Below are 22,359 nucleotides of genomic sequence, written 5' to 3'. Positions count from 1 at the left end.
GAATTAAAAACACATTGCTTTCTGTGATTAATATCTATGCACTAACATTCAAAACTTTGCGGTTGGTATTATTATATATATTTTTGAAAGAAGTCTCTTATTAAAACTGCATATATTTAATTAAAAAGTTAAAACGGTATTGTGGAATTATTACAATTTAAAATAAATATTTTCTTTTTAATTAATTAATTTATTTTTATTCTGTGGTGCAAAAATGAATTTTCAGCAGCCATTACTCCAGTCTTCAGTGTCACATGATCCTTCAGAAATCATTCTAATAATAGAAATCTTTTGAAACACTGCAAATGTCATTTTTGATCAAATTAATGCAACCTTGCTCCATAGAATTAATTTATTATTAATACTGTGGTAACACTTTACTTGAAGGGGTGTGCATAAGACACCATATTCATGACATGACACATGTCATGAATATGAAGGTTTTTTATGCATGTTTATGACAACTGTCATTAAGTGTCATTTGCTCAGTTATGGCATTTTTAATGAAAATATGACATTATTTGACCTAACCCTAACCTACCTCTACCCCTACCCGTACCCCTAACCCTAGCCCATAACAAAGACATCTCAAACAATGTCATCTTTGCATTAAAAATGGCATAACTGAGCGAATTACACTTAATGACATTCAAGCTACAATCAGATTATCCAGGTCTGTTAGTCCAACTTCACAAAAACCAGACTCGTAAGATTACAGACAGCCTAAACTTTAGTCACTAAAGAGACATTTTTAAAATAAAAAAAAAATTTAAATAGTCCAATTTTTAAAGTGCATTTAAATGCACTAAATGAGTGGTAGAAGTGGCAAGAGTGCTGGTGACAATTCAGGCCTATTTTGCATGCTACAGAATTGGGATTGACAACTGTGTACTATGCAAATGATGAAATCGCAAGAAATATGTAACTGTCTTGAATTATTGGCTTAACAATAGATTTTTCATTTAGTTAATGAGCAAATTAATGAGCATAGACTCTAGTCTTGTTAGATTGTGCACTATAATGCATGCCTACTCTTGTCTCTGTCTATCCTTGCAATGAGATTGGAATGAGATTGGCTTCCATTTAATGCTGCTTGGAGAACAGAATCAGATGATGATGGAAGTGCCAAAATTGTGCCCACTGAAAGAGAAAATTGTAAATATGAACACCGCCAATTCAATAGATCAGATAACAGAAATTCTGATATGCAGAAAGCAGCATGCATATGAAACCATCCAGGTTTATACATACTAATGAAAATATCTTGCCAGAAAGAGCCCACATTTTCCATTTTGATGAGATGTGCAAGGAGAATTTCAAACAAACAATGTGTGCATGACTGCAATAATCTCACCAAAGATATTAACACATTGCAGTCAAACATGATTATAAATTTAGCATTCCTATGCTTTTCCTAATTGAGTTAGCGTTTGTTTAAAGTCAATATTTCTCTCATCAACACTGACACATACACACTGTAACTACAATACAGTTGTCAACTTATTCTATTCAAAGAGTGCAAAAAATTCTAGAGGAGTGTAAATAGGGGTAGATACTGTTTGCACTAAATAAATAGTAACAAATAGCATCATGTAATATGTTACTTGTACCAACGTGGGCAATGAAGGGTGGAGTCAGACCCTGCCTTTATTTAAACAATATTTAACTTTTTTATGATATCATAATGTTATCATAAATTGAAGGAAGTTCAATTGTAATCATTTAATTGTTAGATAATATAACATTAATAGAATTCATAATTAAAGGGTTTTGGCTTCAGCCAAGAATTTCATTACGATGTGTCACTAATTCGGTTTGCTTACATTCATCCAAAAATGTTGTGGGAAGAAGGAAAGGTAAACAAACTGACAGTGAATATTTACCCCTGAGGTGCGGAAATGTGACATTTTGGCAGTAAATGCAGTGTGCGAAATCTTTGTAGGGTGAAAAATGAGGCCCAGTTTATTCTCAACAATGAAGTGAAAACAGGCATTAATGTCTTGAGGGATCGAGATAATGGCATTCAGTGAACATGATCTGCACGTGATCATTCATTCCGAGCTTACAGCCGTCTGTTTATGTTGCTTTCAAGGAAGATGCTGAGACACGCTCAGAAGGTTTGACTGTACAAGGGTCAACCTGACACAATAACCTTCAGAGCGGCGGTCATGATGTCTGAGACTCCCACTTTTCTTCCTTACATTCTCTCTTTCTTTTCTCTCTTACTCTGATTCGTTCCAACTGGGAAGTCTGACCATATTAAGAACACTGTGAGACGCAGGCATAGGCAAGCAAGCTTGACAAATAACACATTGCATCACACCCTGCCTTCCAGCGCATTTCATATCGCAAATATGCACATATAAAACAATGTGCTTGCAGTAAACATTACGTTTTATGTCTGAAAACCGCAGGTTTTCAATTTACAGTGTAATGTATAATGTGAGTCATTGTGAGTGTGTTACATTCACTTCATCACTGGCTGACTTGATTCATGATGTCTTTAAAAGGTAAGCTTACTATGTAAACTCTGAATCATCCAAAGAATCTCTCATCAATTTTTACTCAATACTTCCCACAAATTCGTTCTTGTTCTTTCTCATTCAAAAGCCATTTAAATGGCGACCTATTCCCACAAACCCATTCAAACACTCATATGCGCAGGCACATGATGGTGCAAAGTTGTACAACTGAACGCGGAGACACGCACTTACCCTTTTCCTCTCCACAAACACAGCCATATATGGTAAGCTGTGTTTGTGGAGGTAAGAGAGATAAGGAGAGCGAGAGAGAGAGAGAGAGAGAGAGAGAGAGAGAGATCTGCTCTCACAGAGAACTAAACAACCGTCCATCATGAAAGCCTCTGAGATTATTTCAGCCATGCCTCAAACAACTCTAAAATCATGTTGCTGTGTAAAGACTGTATAAACATTATGAGCGGTAGCTGTAATTTTTCGCTTTTGGTGGACTGGCCGACTGCAAGTTACATCACTTGTTTGCAGTAAAATAAAGAGTGATGATCCCCTGCAGAGTGAAGCTCGCTGGGCCTCAGACCTGCAGTGAGGAAGGAGAGCTGATGTTTGTTGAACAGATGAGGAATTTGGTTTTGTACATTCTCATACCTACTCAATAGTAAAATTATATAAAGTTTACTTCTGGACATACCATGGATGGTTACAGCGCATACTGCATAGTGATATGCTATGGCTGGTGGAAATGAATTCTCTCTTGAAATTACCTTGCAAATTTTTGAAATTTATTTGATACTGACATCAGCAAACCTTATGTGGGGAACCAGAAAATAATGCATACTAATAATCTAAAACAGAGTTTCCCAAACTGGTTTTGTAATTAAATCATAACAATCTAAAACATACAAAGAAACAAAAAGTTAAATAAATTAAAATAAAACTAAATAAAATAAGTAAAAAATAAAAAAAATACAGTAAAGAAAAACACTTACTAAAAAAGATTAAATATTTTATTTGTTCACCTGCATGTATTGTGATCATTAACCAACATCAGAGAACGGTGAACACGCAAATGTGTTAAATATTCATTTAAAATATTACAAGTAAATATTTTAGGTCAAAGGGAATTGGCTGACAGATTTAGATTTTTTTATTATTATTATTTGTTTGGAAATAAACATATTTGGCTATCATTTGATTATTGCATTGCCTATTTCTGAGTAGAATACCTTATTTTTTAATCAAGTAATATCAAACAAATATATCTAACTCGTGTCTATGTTCAAATCACTAATGATGATATTCAGACCAACAGTGAGTGTAATATTTCTTCTGTACAAGGGTTTAATAAATATGAAGTAAGGTTGTTTAGTCATATTGCCAATAAATGTTTCTATTTGTGCTCCATCAACAAAAATGGTGGTTCCAAAATAGGGAAAATTGCCAAAATATATTAAACTATCACATCTCTGAGCAACGCACAGTGGTGCTTTGTTCCTGAGTGTATTTGAATGAGTCAGTTGAGTGAATGTTTCAATGATTCATTCATAAAGACAGGCGCTTTTTTTGTTTTTAAATTAATCAGTGGCTGAAAATTAAATTGCATACTTTTCAACTATGTCTGGATTCACAGTATGAATAAAATAGTGTAGGCAATAAATACCCAGATAATTCTGGAGTGTGCATACGATGGATGCTATATGCCATGAGGCTACAGGAGAAGAGTGTTTAATGGCAGTGAAGCAACGCAACTGATGCTGGTGGTGAATGTAATACTTCCACATTACATTCATACTACACACATTCATACCATAGAACATATTTTTAGCAGCCGTGAAGAAATTACATATTCAAAAAAGTACCTACTCAGAGAGTTTGTGATTTGGGACACAGCCTTAAATGTTCCTGAAAGAAACTGTGTATTTTAAAGAAATTGGTTAAATGAATGATTCAAAGAATCACTCATGAAGAGAGTCATTTGTCAACACCTACTTGCGTAAGGTTGTACCATTCGGAAAGAGTCACTGAAAAATCCCCACCACTAATGCACAAACAGACTGTCCATCCAGAACATGCAAACACAGATAAGTGGAGTGGTACGAATGACGAAATGTTCCAGTACCGTACAACTGTATACTTTTGGAATGCCTCAAAAAAAAAAATTTCTGGTATTTAACTGGTATTTAATAATGAATCATTAATAATCAAAATTACGTTGGAAAGTTTCAATATTTTCCACATCCCTGGTATTAAAATTGATTTGTGTAAAGCATGTCTCTTTTACATTCAGACAGGGTTCAGTAAACTGCGGGGCCCTGCAAAGCTAATGTTAGCCTCAAGACCCCCACCCATATTCACTGCATCTTCACATGTGCCTAACTACACATCCGAGCCTCAGAGGAATAACAAAAATATCCTCTCTGTGCTGCTTCACTTGCTCACACGCTCCCCTAATCTGATCCAGCATCTACACAAAATCAACTGCATAATATACATGGGCCACAATAAAAGGCATGATCTCTATTAACGCTTGTGCACCAACATTAGCTACTGTATTTGAGAATACTATGTCCTCATATGTGAGTCAAAGCGAAAGAGAAGAAGAACAAGCAAGAAAAGGGCAGAGAGAGTGTGTCAGCAACCTTATCCTTATTTGGGAGGAGGAATGTGGAGGAGGTCAAGAACATCGCAGCTATCAATGACGAATCTCTCATTCTCGCACTACTTTTTTTATGATCAATAATAATTGTTTTAATAATTATAATAAATAAAAAATAAATGTGTGTACGTGTGTGTGTGTGTGTGTGTGTGTGTGTGTGTGTAAAAAATACATTATGATGAAGTTATGAGATATTAAGGATGCTGTTGTGCAAAAGTGTGAAATGAACAAGCTGTATGCATATCATAATTATGACGTAATTCATTCTTTTTATAAAACACATATGTGCACACATTACATCACACTGTACTGAAGCTGCATGAAACAGGGACACCCTTTTTATACCTGCATCTGGACTGAATAACCAAAGCAGATGTTTGAGGCAGATAAATAATGATGTCATTTTTGAGAGGAGGATGGCAGTGCTGGCAGTGTTTGTTTATCGGGTTCACCACATGTGGAGCTCAGACCGCCTGCCCCCCGTCAGCAGGCTCTACTCGTGTATGAGAGTGAGAAACTGCAATTTAAAAATTAGACTGCAAATTAAACTGTCTGAACAAGAATCCAGACAGTTCATCCTTCAGGGCTGTAAATTATACCCCCAATCCCAAAAATACATACGTGTATCATGCAAAATTATGCTATGTCCTCACTAAACAGTAAAGCTACTTCACAAAGGGAACACTGACTGCAAGACAGCACAGAATAGACATGTCTGTTACGTGTCAAATCATTGTGCAATGAGCAATAAAACTTGGCACAGTTGTCTAAATTTCACAATTTCAATTCCAAACACCAAGAACCAGGTTACAACGGAGAATGGATGTTCTTACTGCACTGTGTCTTTTTAGGTGTTTAGATTCTTTCTTTTACTTGAGATAAACCACCCATGACACATTTACACACCTCTTTACACACACACATATCCACATCTGCAAATCACAATATACATCTGTATATACTTTCTATAAATGTGTGTATACGTTCCAAATATTTCGTATATATTAAAAGGATGTTTCTTTAGATGTGTGCTTTTATATCCCAAGGGCGGGTTTTTATTTTAAAATATTATACTTGTTTATGCAAAAAATGTGAATTTGTTGTTACATGATTTTTTATTAATATAAAAGTATTATATGTATATGCAAATACTCGCCAAGGCTGCATTTACTTGATCAAAAATACATAAAAAACAGCAATATTGTGAAATATTACAATTTAAAAGAACTGTTTTCTAATTCTAATTCTTATTTTCTAAATAAGCAGCCATTACTCTATAGTTGTTCCGTTTTACATGATCCTTCAGAAATCATTCTAATATGCTGATTTTCTGCTCAAGAAATATTTATTGTTATTATCAGTGTTGAAACCAGTTGTGCTGCTAAAATTGTTTGGGATACTTTTTTCAGGATTCTTTAATAAATAGAAATTTTGAAACAACATTTATTTAAAATGGAAATCTTTAATTTATATTTGATTAATAAAGCTATTCATTTATAAGAACAAATGTAAAAAAAAAAAAATCTCACTGCTGTTGGACAAATCAGTTAAACTAATGAAAGTGTAAAAAGTGTGTTTTATTTTTATTTCTATTTTTGTTTTTGTTTTAAATAACCAAACAGGGGGAAAGTGCTCATAATTGAAGCAACCCCCACATTTATTGTGCATTTGTCCACAATTCATTTCCTTTTGTGCTGTTTCCTCCAAGCACAGCATTGTAACTTACATTTTTTCCCTGCCATCCCAGTTGAACTAAAAACATGAAACCTGAAGACAGGGCCTCTTCATACACTCCGTTATGACATGTGCTTTTAAGTGACCCAGGATGACATCACATGATCTCATGGCTATGGTAACTGACATGTCAGCACAGGTTTGAGCTGAGCAACCCTCCACACATCAGACTAGAGATGGTGAGTGAACAGAGAATGTAGGGAATTCTTCTGTCTTTGCTGATTTCTGCAGAACAGCAGACGGGAAAGTTATGATGTGTCATACTCTAGCTGCGGGCTTTTCTGGCTTTTGTTGTTTATAAACTAGTGGTCATCTCCATAGCAACAGATATATTTTCACTTCCTGTTAAAGGTGATGCTATATATGCCAGCTCATCAAGTTTCTCTGTGCCATCACAAAATCTATTTTTTGTCTTCCTAAGGAAATAGAAAAAAAGGGTGTGCCTAGATAGATAGATAGATAGATAGATAGATAGATAGATAGATAGATAGATAGATAGATAGATAGATAGATAGATAGATAGATAGATAGATAGATAGATAGATAGATAGATAGATCTTATATTTAAATCATATGATAATACACAAGCATATTATTGTGTAACATATTACACAAGCAGCAAGAGCAATATCACGTGAGTGCTGGTTTTGTCCCGTGAGTGCAAATGTGATTTTATACAACAGTTCAGTCAATAAGAAGTTAATATTGTGTTATATTTTAAACACAGTATTGTCTGTTTTTGATCAGTTTTGCCAACGAGAATGTTACCTATAAAGCTACAGCAGAACTGAACTGAACTTCGTAACTGGAGCCGTTTGCTTAAGTCTTGAATGAATCAGCCGTTTGAATGAATCGAATGAATGAATGACTTAAAGGGATAGTTCAAGCAAAAATTTAAATTCTGTCCTGTATTACTCACCCTCATGTTGTTCCAAAGCCGTAAGACCTTCATTCATCGTTGGAACACAAATTAAGATATTTTTGATGAAATCAGAGAGCTTTCTGACCGTGCATAAACAACAATGTTCCCAGACCCAGAAACGTAATAAGGACATCGGTAAAACAGTGTATGTGACATCAGTGGTTCAACCATAATTTAACGAAGCTACAATTATAAAGCCATTATTTTTGTTTTCTTTTGCATACAAAAAGTATTCTCGTAGCTTCGTAAAATTATGGTTGAACCACTGATGTCACATGGACTATTTTATCGATGTCCTTACTATGTTTCTGGGCCTGGGAACATTTCAGTTGCATTGTTGTTTTCATCAAAAATATCTTAATTTGTGCTCTGAAGATGAAGGAAGTGAACTATCCCTTTAATTACTTATTCATTTAAGACATTTACCGCCACCTACTAACAGATTTAGTTCCTTATTTAGAATATCATTTCACAAATTAAATTAAATTAAATTAAATTAAATTAAATTAAATTAAATTAAATTAAATTAAATTGAAAAAGGGATAGTTTAAAAATTAAAATTCTGTTTTGGTTACCAATGACTTTCAATGTATGAACAAAAAATACTGAAATGTTTCTCAAAATATCTTCTTTTATGTTCAATAGTTCATGCTAGGCCATTGAAGCCTAAATGTATAATTAATTTTATGTTGAATCTAAAAAATATCTTTAAAGCTTCTTTTTGTAATGTCTACTTATTTTCTTTTAGGGGTATCACAGCCAAATTTAATTTGTGATTAATTCCATGTCATGTAATTAATTAGATTAAAAACTGTAGTCGATTGACAGCCCTAATTTTAATATAATATTTAATAATAAGAAGAAGAAGAATCTGCTTTATTTTATTCATGACTCGCCTAAAATAAAATCTATAGATATACTAAAACAGTTCAAGTATATAACAATGTTTAAACGTTAAAGCCTATATCTAAGTTTGTGCGGAGAGTGGAAGCTAAAGCGCGCTCTGCAGGACATGGAGGCACCAGCGCAAACACTTGGATTTACTTCAGTGGAAACAAATTAAAATAGCCTACATCGTCTTTTTATTTTTTGATAAAGGTAAGAGTAATACATCATTCGGACCAGTAAAGGCTCTACTTGTATTTGTGTCCACTCACAATACCAACAAAAGGTAGTTCTTTTATAAAACAAAGAAAACAAACATGATGCGCTTTCTGCCGTCTTGAACAGGAGCGCTTCACAAAAATGAACCGAAGCTGAGCGAATACATGCCTCGACATAATAAATATATCTATAGAAAGCTTTAAATTATCACTTAATGAAATAAAAAAATCGAAAACAAAAACTCTTTTATTATAATCTTAATCATAATCAATAAAGATGCATTTCTCTCTAAAGGCGCGTTTAATGAGAAGACAGCGAGTCAGGATCAGCAACTTCATCCTTGTGACATGGACTCAGAAAACATTAGATAATTCAAATATCTCCTTACTATTTCCCGCAGACACATTCATGGTTCTGTTCGCTGGGGCTTTGCAGCAAGCTTCAGCCTATTGCGTGCATTTGAATGCAGAACTCTTCAGCTGCGCTGACGTCACTTTCACTCGCTGCTGCTGCTGCTGCAGGAAACTAAACACCGTCGAGCTGCTCTCAGTCACGGCACGGTCTCGTGTTGTTTCCTCCAGCGCGACAATTTTTTTTCATCACTAATCGATAGATGTCTACAATATAAAAATAAGGAGAAACCCAAAACAAGGCCCGAGGCCCGGCCCGCGTCTGAACTATGACGTGGAAATTGGCCCGAAGCCCGGCCCTAGAGGCGTAAAAAAAGTCGGGGCCTGTCGGGCCCGGGTCGAAATACAGGGCTCTAAACCAGACTATGACTTTTCAACACAGCCGAATGGAAAATTATCCAAGAGATAATCAAATGACTAATTATATATTCTATAGAGTCCTTCTGGGAAAAAAGCTCACTTAATTTGTTTCAATGCCATGTTTCAGCTGGAGGATCAGCAAAACCAGCTAAACACCAGCATGGTCAGGTTAATAGACCAATTTAAATCATCTAGTAAACCACTCCATGCTGGTTAATCTGTTGTTTTAAAAAAATGGATGTAATGAGTAATATCCAACCCAGCCCTTTTTATACCATATAGTTCTCCCTTTCCTCAAGTTTTTAGTTCCTCTTTAACTTGATGATTCATGAGCCACACTCTTCTTCATTTTCCTTTTCTTCTCACATTTTTGCACATTTAAATTACACCATTACAACCCGAATTCCAGAAATGTTAAGGTAGTTTTTAAATTTGAATAAAATGAAAACTAAAAGAATTTCAAATCACATGAGCCAACGTTTTATTCACAATAGAACACAGATAACATAACAAATGTTTAAACTGAGAAATTTTACAATTTTGTCTCAAAATAGTTGGGACGGGGGCATGTTTATCACGCTGTATCATCTCCTCTGCATTGTTTTTAAAGTATTCCACTTTCTTTTTCCGCACTCTTTCACAGATTGGAGAGCCTCTGCCCATCTTTAACTTTAACTTAACTTTAACTTTTAACTTAATTAGTTGCTAGATGTTCTCCCAGTTGAATCTTCTCAAAATTTCTTGCATTTTTAAGCCCTTTGTTGCCCATGTGCCAGCTTTTTTGAGACCTGTAGCAGGCATCAAATTTGAAATTAGCTCATTTAGTGGATAAAAGTGTAAAGTTTCTCCGTTTAAACATTTGTTATATTCTCTATGTTCTATTGTGAATAAAATATTGGCTCACTTGATTTGAAAGTCTTTTAGTTTTCATTTTATTCAAATAAAATCAAAATGGCCAAGACAAAATGGCATGTGAAAACTCATTCTACTTGTGAGTAAAAACTGATGCTGTGCAATATATGAGTCCATGCAACTCTTCTACACTGATGTGTGAAGTTTTTGGGTGTGGTAACTGAAGCCCCACACCTAGTTTGTGGTTTGATAAAAGGAAACAATACCATTTTTAAAGAGTGAGTTCCCCATCATCACTAAAAACATCACCATAACACACTTTGACCATACACAGTATCTCACAGAAGTGAGTACACCCCTCACATTTTTGTAAATATTTTATTATATTACATTATTATATTATAATATTTTCATGTGACAACAATGAAGAAATGACACTTTGTTACAATGTAAAGTAGTGAGTGTACAGCTTGTATAACAGTGTAAATTAGCCATCCCCTCAAAATAACTCAACACACAGCCATTAATATCTAAACCGCTGGCCACAAAAGTGAGTACACTCCTAAGTGAAAATGTCCAAATTGGGCCCAAAGTGTCACTATTTTGTGTGGCCACCATTATTTTCCAGCACTGCCTTAACCCTCTTGGCCATGGAGTTCACCAGAGCTTCACAGGTTGCCACTGGAGTCCTCTTCCACTCCTCCATAACGACATCACAGAGCTGGTGGATGTTAGAGACCTTGCGCTCCTCCAACCTCCGTTTGAGGATGCCCCACAGATGCTCAATAGGGTTTAGGTCTGGAGACATGCTTGGCCAGTCCATCACCTTTACCCTCAGCTTCTTTAGCAAGGCGGTGGTCGTCTTGGAGGTGTGTTTGGGGTCATTATTATGTTGGAATACTGCCCTGCGGCCCAGTCTCTGCTTCAGTATGTCACAGTACATGTTGGCATTCATGGTTCCCTCAATGAACTGTAGCTCCCCAGTGCCGGCAGCACTCATGCAGCCCCCGACCATGACACTCCCACCACCATGCTTGACTGTAGGCAAGACACACTTGTCTTTGTACTCCTTTCCTGGTTGCCGCCACACATGCTTGACACCATCTGAACCAAATAAGTTTATCTTGGTCTCATCAGACCACAGGACATGGTTCCAGTAATCCATGTCCTTAGTCTGCTTGTCTTTAGCAAACTGTTTGCGGGCTTTCTTGTGCATCACCATTAGAAGAGGCTTCCTTCTGGGACGACAGCCATGCAGACCAATTTGATGCAGTGTGCGGCGTATGGTCTGAGCACTGACAGGTTGACCCCCTCACCCCTTCAGCCTCTGCAGCAATGCTGGCAGCACTCATACGTCTATTTCCCAAACACAACCTCTGGATATGACGCTGAGCACGTGCACTCAACTTCTTTGGTCGACCATGGCAAGGCCTGTTCTGAGTGGAACGTGTCCTGTTAAACCGCTTGGCCACCGTGCTGAAGCTCAGTTTCAGGGTCTTGGAAATCTTCTTATAGCCTACGCCATCTTTATGTAGAGCAACAATAATTTTTTTCAGATCCTCAGAGAGTTCTTTGCCATGAGGTGCCATGTTGAACTTCCAGTGACCAGTATGAGAGAGTGAGCGTGATAACACCAAATTTAACACACCTGCTCCCCATTCACACCAGAGACCTTGTAACACTAACGAGTCACATGACACCAGGGAGAGAAAATGGCTAATTGGGCCTAATTTGGACATTTTTCACTCAGGGGTGTACTCAATTTTGTGGCCAGCAGTTTAGACATTAATGGCTGAGTGTTGAGTTATTTTGAGGGGACAGTAAATTTACACTGTTATACAAGCTCACTACTTTACATTGTAGAAAAGTGCCATTTCTTCAGTGTTGTCACATGAAAAGATATAATAAAATATTTACAAAAATGTGAGGGGTGTACTCACTTCTGTGAGATACTGTATGCCAAATGTAAATGAAGAGAACCACAAGGGCAAAAAAAAATTCAAAAGATGCAAAAACACTTAGTTGGATCATGTAGTTTTTGTCATGTTTTGAGTAACAATAGACAATAAAGAAATACCATGGTGGTTACGTTGCATATGTGCATCAAGATCCCATAAAAGACCTGTTTTGTCATGACCTCAGTTTGTAAGCCAATGTGGAATTCACCATGGATTACCTTAGGAATTTCAGATGGGTTTTTAGAATAGCGGTTTATGATATATGAGTAAAAAAATACCTGTGGTAAACTTACTTGAAAAGACTGTCATGTTTTCTACAACATAAAAATACACAGGGAAACCTCAAATGTGAGTTTGGAAACTGTTATGTGCTTTAAAAATGAATGTTTCTAACATAAGAACTGCAACAGTTGTCTGATTCATCAAGTAAACTCACACGAGGAAATCAATGAAAAATCTCCCAGAATTGTTTGTGACATTGAGTTAAAGCATAAATCAATCAATAAATCAACCACTATGTAGGCTATGTCAATAGGGAATCTATGGAAAATGGCTCAAAATTGTTCTTTTTTATCTCTTTAATATTATTACGATATATGCAAAAACCTTAGACCAAAATTCTTTTGTACTGTATCTCCAGTCTTTGTTTGCTGTGGGAGTTGACCAGTCTAGACTGACTCTGGAACAGTTCTGCGATCAAATGAATGAGGAGGTAGATTTGTCTTGGCTTGACCTGTGCACAGCCCCATCTAAGGTAAGAATGTCTGCTTGCCACAGTGAGTTGAAGAACACAGAGCGACACCAGGAATATATTTCAGTTTGTTTACAGAGCTTTGGCTTCAGCTTCGGATAGAGTGGATGTTTCCTTTGATTATAAATTATCTTTGTCAAGGCCTGAATGAAATCTCTTTCTTGGACATTCTTGCAGTATGGCTGCTTTAGTGATATACATTTCTATCAAATGTTGGAGCAGAAACTGGATTTTTGTAAATATCAAGTCATTTTTACACAGAATTTGAGGAAATATTTGTGATTTCATGGGTTCCAATGACCACCCGAGCATTTGGTCCTCATTATCCACAGTTCAGAGATATGAGGTCATTCCTCTCTAAAAAAATTAAGAGTGTGCAGGAGGGATTTCATTACCACATCCGAGCTGGAGAAGGACAAAGCAACAGCGCTCCCTCGAGCAACCAGTGGATGCATTTGAAGGTCTTTGTCGCCCTCTTGTGTTTTCAAATAGGCTGCTTGATTTGAGGCGATTCCAGGGTTGTCTAAAGTGACAATAATCAGACAAATGATTTTGACCGTTTTTACACGTTGTATTCTTACTAAAACGATTATTACTCTAGTTTATTTTTGTTATCTGCAACTGTAGCGCTAACAGCTTTACAAGCTAACGTTCACTGAGCACGTAAAATAACTTACAGCTTACAGTTTATTTTCTACACGGTTTGTTTTCATTTGCTTGTGAGGAAAATAATTATTCATGTTGGTATAAGATATTTTTCCTCGGGGCTCGATGCTCCTGGTAACACTCGAGATCGTTCTAATGGACTACAAATACCAGCAGCACGAGGAGCGCAGAACTACAAAGTCCACATTCGAGTTAGAGAGCAGGAAATTACAAAGGATAATTTGTCTAATAGCCTACACGCGTTTATTAATATCAATTACTGTATTGATAGCAGTTGGTTCTGCGAAGTGGAATATAAAATCTGTTTTTAATAATAGTATAAATGTAGCACAAATATGTAACCGGAAGTAGTTTCACTCGGTGTATTATGACGCAGTGGAAATTCAGAGTTCTTCCTTTCTTCCATTCGGTGAGTGCGTGGTAAGAGCGCGCTGCGTCGCTCTCTTGAGATATGTCGAAAAATCCTTAATTTACTCACTTATGAATGCACACTCTCTTCTTTAAAGTCATCGTTATTGTGTATATTACAGATTGCAACCATGGGCCGCCGTCCAGCCCGTTGGTAAGTTGTGAATTTGGTGTTTTAAAAACGCCGTAGGTAAAATGGCAGGGCCCGCTAACCATGTGCAGCACGCCGGCCTCATTCAGCAGCGACAGTACTTAACCCACGCTGCTTTCTGTGTTTAACGCTCGAGACAATTTTGGCTTTAATAAAGTGCGTTATAAAATTCTTGACCATTTGAAAACCGTTATGTCAAACTCATAAATTAGCGGCCGGTTATGCACTTAATGTTGATTGACATGTAGCCATTTGCAGCAACTGTAGTTGTGGGACAATTTAAATATCTATTTAACATGTTATATTTGGAGTGATCAGCTTTGTGTACATCTCGTTTTTGTGCTTGTATTATCTAGTTGTGTACCGGTGGTTTTGACTCTTGCTAATTTTCAGTCGTTTTTTGCAGCTACAGATACTGTAAGAACAAGCCTTACCCCAAGTCCCGTTTCTGTCGAGGTGTTCCTGGTAAGTTATGGAGGAAACCTTCTAACCAGTATCTTTATGATGAAAGTGTAGACCAAAAATCCAATTATGGACAACCTGGAAAATCAGTTTTTTTTAATGCTTTAAAAAGGAATTATAAGTCATTGAAATTATGGGAATTTATGTTATATATTTTCTTGATTTCAAAGCATGTTTAATCATTTTATTGCTTTTTGTTAAGTTAAACTCCCAAGACATGGTGGTTGTTTAAAGTGATTCATAATTAGCTTTTTTGATTCAATAGTAAATTAATACTTTTAAAATCATAGAGTAATCACAAATGAAATTCACTGAATAATATGTGGGTATGTTGAATGCATGGACAATAACAAAATCATCCATTCTTGAATCAGTTCAAGAATTGTTCTGATTGAGCTCATCCCTCTCCCAAACTCAGATCCCAAGATCAGGATCTTCGACTTGGGCAGGAAGAAGGCTAAGGTGGATGAGTTCCCCATGTGTGCTCACATGGTATCTGATGAATATGAGCAGCTGTCCAGTGAAGGTGAGGCATCTTCATACAATACTGTTGTTAATACCTTCAGTATTCTACATCAAACAACTTCTGATCCATATAGTCTGCATTTGTTCCCTTCTAATCTGTTCATTTGTGTTCTAGCTCTTGAGGCTGCCCGTATCTGCGCCAACAAGTATATGGTGAAGACCTGCGGTAAAGATGGTTTCCACATCCGCGTGCGCCTGCACCCCTTCCATGTTATCCGTATCAACAAAATGTTATCCTGTGCTGGAGCTGATAGGTGAGCGTGTGTGTGTGGTCTGTGACTCTTACCTGCAGCTTATTAAGCCGACTAGACAGGTTGTCTGTACTTGTGTGGTGTGCAAAGGCTGCAGACAGTAAGTCTTTGGCGGTGTATGAGCCTAGCTGTGCAGTGCTAGGCCCTTTAAGGGACCATTGAGACATAATGTTACTTATTTTATTTTTAAAATGGACTTTGTTTGACCACACTTGAGTGAGTTCATCTTTAACCACCTCTCTAGGCTCCAGACTGGTATGCGTGGTGCTTTTGGTAAGCCTCAGGGCACAGTGGCTCGTGTGCGCATTGGCCAGGTGATCATGTCCGTGCGCACCAAGGCCCAGAACAAGGAACACGTGATCGAGGCTTTGAGGAGAGCCAAGTTCAAGTTCCCTGGCCGTCAGAAGGTACGTAACATGAAGCTAAAAACAGCATCTAGGAGATAATTGTATGAAAGTGGTATATTTACTGTCTACGTTCTTCTTAGATCCACATCTCCAAGAAGTATGGATTCACAAAGTTCAATGCCTGCGACTTTGAAGACATGCTGGCAGAGAAGCGTGTGATCCCTGATGGCTGTGGGGTGAAGTACATCCCCAGCCATGGACCCCTGAGCCGCTGGAAGGCCCTGCACGCCAACTAAGCACTCGCACTTATTCATCTGTGTGAACCAAGGCTCTATTGACCACAAATAAAGTCCATTCTTTGATTTACAGTCTTGGTGTTTTTCTGAACTTTAGTACAACATTAAAAAATTTGGAGCATTAGAGTAAAAAAAAAAATACGTTTGTTACAATTCTTAACTGCCATTAAGGGAAGAATGGAACATTTTGGAGGCTAATGAATCTAATGAAATTCAGTTTTTCAAAAACATTTTCTCCCGAGTGGATGCATGTTGATTTGAGCTTTGTCATCCTTGAGTTTTTTTTTTTTTTTTTTTTTTGGTTTGGTTTTTTTAGTTTCTGCTGATAGCATTTCTTGGGCATTTGGCAGTTTGTCATTGCTTTCCCTTGAGGGCAAAGCTCAACTTCAGTCTTATCAGACCATAACATTCTGCAGGATGCTTTCCTGTTTTGCCACGTCTTCAAGCATGACTTTGCTAATTAAAGCATGACTTTTGCTACTTCTGTACATCTTAGAGTAAATACTCTGAGTAACTTTAAAATGTAGTTCTGAAAATATTTCAGTAATGAAAACCAACCAAATTAGGGGACTATTGCCACTATAGTTTTCTGTGGATTTTCTTTTTACCTCATTTGTGTGTGAATAAGACATTTCCACAGTTAAAATTACAATTTATTACAAAGATAAAATTCTCCAAAAGCGATCTACAGAAACACATTTTACTTTGATTCATAAGTAAAATCAGACAGTAAAAGTGATCAATTTTATAGAAGCTCTTAAACAATGTTCTGTCACAATCGCTATCCAGGGCTGTGTTTCCCAAAAGCATCGTAAGTATAAGTTGATCGTAGCTCCATTGATTTCAATGGGTCTACGATGTACTTAAGTTTACGATGCTTTTGGGAAACACAGCCCAGCACATTCTGTAGATGCAGTTGTGGATCTGCATGAGCTCAAGTACATAACGGCTGTGTAACAGCAAAGTAAAGTCTCCTCTTCATCCAGATATGGATAATCCACTTCAGTTTCATTTGTTCATATGATCATCTGCAGTAGCAGTAAGATGTTCAGGGTAAACACTGTAGGCAGAAGACACGAAGCTTTGCCGTTTCCTGCGAAGAAGCCGGACTTCTGAGTTTTTAGTACCACTTCAATGGGGTAGTGGTCGCTCACTTCTAGAGCCTATAACAGACAACCTGAAGTTGAAATGACATGAAAATGTGCAAAATAAAAACAATGCTGATTTTGGTGTACCTCCATCTCTGTAAGGTGGAATTCCTTGGGAAAATTGAACGGCTGTGCTGATAATGGTTCAATTGTTCTGAGAAATGGCTCTCCATGCACAACAATTCTAAGGATTAACCATAAAAAGTATGGTAAAATATTGAGCAAGCACACAAGGTTGGCCATATGCAGTGCATATATACAAATCATAAACATCATTGTTTTATTAGCGTACCGGTCATATGCACAGTCAGTCGACACTTTCACTGTAGTATCCACGTTATCCTGAATCAGCCAGATGAAAGACGGGTCAGAGAAGAGTCTGACCTTCTTACGGTTCTTTTTAGCCACATAACCACAAGCTGCATTGAAGTCCCCAAGGAACATCACATTCTGCAAAGATGATAAAAAAAAAAAAAAGGTTCATTATTTGATCTCAAGATATTATACTCTTTATAAAATAAGAAATCCATCATCATACCTCAATTTTCCAACGTGCTCTAATGTCCACAAAGACATCATAGAGTTCGTCAATCTCTTTGGTGGCGTTTGAAGGAGTGGTGTGCTGTGGGATCAAGACAAACTCCTTGGCCACTGTTAACAGAGACATCATGAGATCACATGACCAAATCATCAAGCTTCAGCTTATAATGATTTGTCTTGGAACAAATTCAGCACCGAACTTTTCCTTATTTATTTTTACCTGTTTTAGGGGCTTGGAAATGTACCACAAAAGGTTCTCTGGAGAAAGCATCTACATCCCCTTTTTGTGTATCTGGATATTGATACTGGTTTCTCAGCTTCGCTTTGCTTTTCCTGTGTGATAAGAAAAAAAAAAAAAACAGAAATGAGGGAAATTGTCTCGCAAGACCCCAAATTTTCTAAACCAAGTATGGTGATCAAGAATATATTAATATTAATCAAAGTAATGCAAGACATACGTCACATCTCATAAAGCAATATTCAATATTATTAATACCATGCCTTTAGGGATACGCCAATAATGATAAGCCAATAATTATTTTCACGTTATGGTTGATAACTGATAAATGGCTGACATTAAAATTCAACACCATTTTGTCTAAATAAATAAAAAAATAAAACAAAGAACTAAAACCAATCATTTTACATTTAGCCATCATGTACATTTAGCCATCACAACTTTATAATATATACTATAAAAATATATATTAATTTTGTAATTTGCTAAAGAATATTTGTAGTCATGTTATTAAATTCTTAGTGATTTAAAGAACTTTAAGTGAACATTAAAATGTGAGCAAATGAAATGCAAAAATTTGAGGAATGAGCATCACAATTAAATATCCAATATCAACTGATAAATTAAAACATTAAACCTGTAATATCAGAGTTATATTATATACACATGCATGCATTTGTCCTAAAGTACAGAAGGGCAGAAGACATACCTATAAACAAAGACGTATTGCTCCTGATAGGTTTGTGTTCTCCCAAGACGTTCACTTGCCACATAGTCATAATCATTATCATTAAGTCTGGAAGAAAAATATAACAGCATTTATGCACTGAACATTTAGTCATCTCTTAAATCTGATTGGTTACAGTGATTTCTGATTTGTTTTTTTAATATTTGCATATTGTCTACCTGTTGAGTGTAGCAAGCAGGCGCGGGATGGCTTTATTTTTCTGATCTCTGACCTCCTGGAGCAAACATATGTCACAGCGAGATACAATCTGCAAAAAAAGAACAAAACAGAATATTTTGAGATGTTTTTATACAGTAGAAAAATAAGTAAAAAGCACTGTGATGTTAATCCTCTTACCCGTGATATAGAATTCATGATTTTGGCATCGGCTGATTTTGAATCACCAAAACTCTTAATATTAAAGGCACAAATTCTGAAGCCATAGCAGTTCAGCGGGCCAGAAAGAATAGAGACAGTGAGGAGAAACAGTCTGCCGCTCATCCTGCATGAAAAACACCTCTGTGGTTAAAACGCCAGGATTCAATGGGAAATGTTAACAATGGAGAATAAAAGACCTGAATTAAATCACATAATAGTCAAAAACTAATTTGACTGTACACAGTTATTGTGAAAATGTGATGCTGAAACTGATGAGTAACACTAAAACATCTTGTGATTGTGGTTTGTGGTGTGAAAAGTTCTCCTTTTAAGAACTTCTGGGAGATATTTAGAGGATTTTTATCTGTCAATTATTAACCAGTTTCCCCATTCCTATCCTCAAACAGTAATTTATCTGAACTTTAACAAGTAAAAACAAAACACACAAGAGCAATAAAAAGATTTTGAAGACCCAAAGCCTGATTAACAAACCTAATCATGTTCTGCTCAAAGCAGTTTTGACTACTGTTCACGTGAGACCAGTGATCTGAAAGTGACAGTAGACACCTAATGATAGACTGTGTCAGGGATCAGGATGTGTCTGCTTATAGTGAGCGATTGTGGAGTTAATAGACTATGCTGTTATTGGCAGTAATACAGACTGCAGATAACATGTTGAAACACAGCCTGTGGGGTAAGAGGGTTTCAAACAGCCTGCAACAGGTTTGTTTTCACACATTTTTCTAAAGAAAACAACTTTTTCTAGCTACAACGTGGAACTCACCACTGAGAACAGGCTCACAAACTGTAGCAGAACTGCATACAAAGCTTTATATACTGAAAAGAAAACCTCCGTACCTTATTTGAAATGTGTTGGGTTTCACTTCAACAATACTCTTCTCTCTCTTTCTTTCCCTTCCGCTGTGAGGAGTTTCCACTGGTGCTATTATACTCAGAAAGCTCGAGGACACACCTTCTTCTGCTTGGCTATTTGTGGACGAGGGGTGGAGCGATCCTTGTAATGCACGGAGTGCGGGGCTTTCCACACCCTGCAATAGAATTATAATACATTATACAAAATTAACGGAATTATGTCGTGCATAGCTTTTTACTCTTTACTCATCTTTCTGTTTTTTTCTAGTTAAGGGCACTGCTTTTATGCTCAGCCCAATATGACAACATCAAACAGTTGCTTAAGCATGGTTGCATAAGTGTCTGCGGCTACTTAGAGAACAAAGCAAAATAGTTTTAAATCAATAAGTACAAAGGTCTGTCAAATTCCAGCAAAGCTATTGATTAATCGAGAAGACATAAATAAATAAATATTGTTTATTCCCTATGAAATATGTAGTTTCCCATCAACTAGCGCAAAATTGCATGCGCAATGTTCAGTGAACTCCACCTTCATTAAAGGTGAAGTTGACAAATCAATGAGGTGTAAAATACACTAACTGAAATCATAGGCTTTATCGCCAGGCCCACTCAAAATCTGCACGCTCAGAATACCTCTGAAAACCGCAGGTTTTGCATGTTATTCACGCACTTTGCGAATTTGTTGAATAAATATTTTATCTAATTGAATAATGCGTCCAATAACCAATAAATGTGCTACTAGTTCAATTAAACACATTTTAAGTGCATTCTAAAGATTTTCACTAAAAATCATCACAGAACACAACTCAAACAGTTGATCTAGACACGTTTTATAAGCCTACTATATATATTAAAAAGAAGTTCTGCACTTTAAAAGTCGGGTTATTTGACCTTAAATCAGCCTAGTTTAGCAGAGAGAAAAAAATCTGTGTCAAACATTATAATTATAACCTACTGCCATAATTAAAACAATAAAACGCATGTACAGCGATTGTCTGCACACGTGACTGCTGATTTGTCAGGCGATGGCGCTGCTTCTCCTCTGTGACGTTATTGTTTCAGAAGTTCTGCTTTATTCTGCAAAGAGTTCATGTAGCTAAAATTCTAGTTGCAGTTGGTCTGATTTTTGTCGGTTTGTTATTAAAATCAGTTTTTTGCCTTTTATGCCCTTGAAAAACGAATTACAGGTGCGTTAGCCTATACATCATCTCTAGAATAAATTATTGCCTTCACTTGTGGAATTTCATGTAATTTCACTTTATCTGTTTTATCTTTCTGGTGAAGAACATGGCCTCTGGGAACATGATGAAAACAGAGGTGTCAGTCGCTGGTTCTTTTATCAGCGGTTTACTGAGCAGCAGCGACTCTCTGACTGGAGATCAGCTGCAGATCTTCAATCACACACTCACTGATGCTCTGCTGGGTGGGTTTAATAATTGAATAGCTATTCATTCCTCATAAGATGGCACCCATGATTTGAAATAATTTCAACTGATGATTTTCTCCCAGAAAAGCGGATTATATTTAGGCTATTTATCTTGATATCATCATTATTATAATTATAGGCCTATGTTTTTTGTATTTTCAAAATACTATTTATTTATTTATTTTTTACATTGATGACATTCTTTCATTTTTGTATGATAAAAATGCTTTAGAATTCAGGATTCAAGCTATTGTTTGCTTTTCTCCTCAGAGCACTATCAGCAACATTGGTTTCCTCAAGCTCCCTGCAGAGGCTCTGGCTACAGATGTTTACGGATCAACCATAAAATGGACCCGCTTATAGGAAAAGCAGCCTCTGCTGTTGGATTTACACAAGAGCAGCTTTTCTCATCACTTCCAGCAGAGCTGACACTGTGGGTGGACCCTTACGAAGTGTCCTATCGGATCGGTGAGGATGGATCCACTTGTGTTCTCTACAAGTCCTCACTGCTACGGCCTAAAAGTGCCACCTCAGCAGATGCATCAGCCCACAGGAAGGAGAAACTAAAAACCAGACGATCGAATCGATCAAAAAGGTTCAACGTAATGGAAAGGTCTCTGTCATGGGAGATTTTGAAACCCTCCCTCTGTGTAAATTTTTCACTTGTTTAAAACATTAAAGAAGAAACTAAATGTGGAACAT

General features: G+C 36.7%; 2 protein-coding genes across 5 annotated transcripts; one reads left to right on the top strand and one right to left on the bottom strand.

The window, feature by feature from the left end:
• The first annotated feature begins 13,701 nt into the window (after positions 1 to 13,701).
• Positions 13,702 to 16,399, top strand: LOC306859514 (large ribosomal subunit protein uL16-like). Of its 2 annotated transcripts, none has more exons than XM_079400571.1 (7): positions 13,702 to 14,296; positions 14,418 to 14,449; positions 14,853 to 14,911; positions 15,327 to 15,434; positions 15,549 to 15,687; positions 15,929 to 16,091; positions 16,172 to 16,399. In XM_079400571.1, the coding sequence occupies exons 1-7, from the start codon at positions 14,255 to 14,257 to the stop codon at positions 16,325 to 16,327; spliced, it is 699 nt and encodes a 232-aa protein (XP_079256697.1). In that variant the 5' UTR covers positions 13,702 to 14,254; the 3' UTR covers positions 16,328 to 16,399. The 2 variants fall into 2 exon arrangements, with proteins under 2 accessions (XP_079256697.1, XP_079256698.1); XM_079400572.1 differs by having other exon boundaries at positions 14,288 to 14,307.
• A 493-nt stretch (positions 16,400 to 16,892) lies between these two features.
• Positions 16,893 to 20,335, bottom strand: LOC306859327 (deoxyribonuclease gamma-like). Of its 3 annotated transcripts, none has more exons than XR_013783296.1 (10): positions 20,217 to 20,295; positions 19,338 to 19,482; positions 19,160 to 19,248; positions 18,963 to 19,049; positions 18,236 to 18,348; positions 18,014 to 18,126; positions 17,768 to 17,925; positions 17,563 to 17,659; positions 17,229 to 17,490; positions 16,965 to 17,118 (listed from the first exon to the last, which is right to left on the bottom strand). XR_013783296.1 is itself a non-coding variant. In XM_079400328.1 (9 exons), exons 2-9 carry the CDS (start codon positions 19,479 to 19,481, stop codon positions 17,344 to 17,346), a joined length of 948 nt encoding a protein of 315 aa, XP_079256454.1. In that variant the 5' UTR covers position 19,482; positions 20,217 to 20,335; the 3' UTR covers positions 16,893 to 17,343. The 3 variants fall into 3 exon arrangements, 1 of the variants encoding a protein (XP_079256454.1); XR_013783297.1 differs by having other exon boundaries at positions 17,275 to 17,490; XM_079400328.1 differs by having other exon boundaries at positions 16,893 to 17,490; positions 20,217 to 20,335.
• Between the last annotated feature and the right edge of the window lie 2,024 nt (positions 20,336 to 22,359).

Source organism: Barbus barbus, assembly GCF_936440315.1.
Source record: "Barbus barbus genome assembly, chromosome: 40".
In the NCBI taxonomy this organism is placed as follows: Eukaryota; Metazoa; Chordata; class Actinopteri; order Cypriniformes; family Cyprinidae; genus Barbus; species Barbus barbus.
Note: the sequence above shows the minus strand (reverse complement) of the source record. Positions and strands in the feature narration are given on the sequence as shown.

Coding starts and splice junctions, on each gene's coding strand:
- LOC306859514 (XM_079400571.1), top strand. CDS start 14,255: ATGACGCAGTGGAAATTCAGAGTTCTTCCTTTCTTCCATTCG. Junction 14,912..15,326: donor TTTCTGTCGAGGTGTTCCTG/GTAAGTTATGGA, acceptor TCCCAAACTCAG/ATCCCAAGATCAGGATCTTC. Junction 16,092..16,171: donor AGTTCCCTGGCCGTCAGAAG/GTACGTAACATG, acceptor CGTTCTTCTTAG/ATCCACATCTCCAAGAAGTA.
- LOC306859327 (XM_079400328.1), bottom strand. CDS start 19,481: ATGAGCGGCAGACTGTTTCTCCTCACTGTCTCTATTCTTTCTGGCCCG. Junction 17,926..18,013: donor GAGCACGTTGGAAAATTGAG/GTATGATGATGG, acceptor TCATCTTTGCAG/AATGTGATGTTCCTTGGGGA. Junction 17,491..17,562: donor TCCACCTTACAGAGATGGAG/GTACACCAAAAT, acceptor TGTCTGTTATAG/GCTCTAGAAGTGAGCGACCA.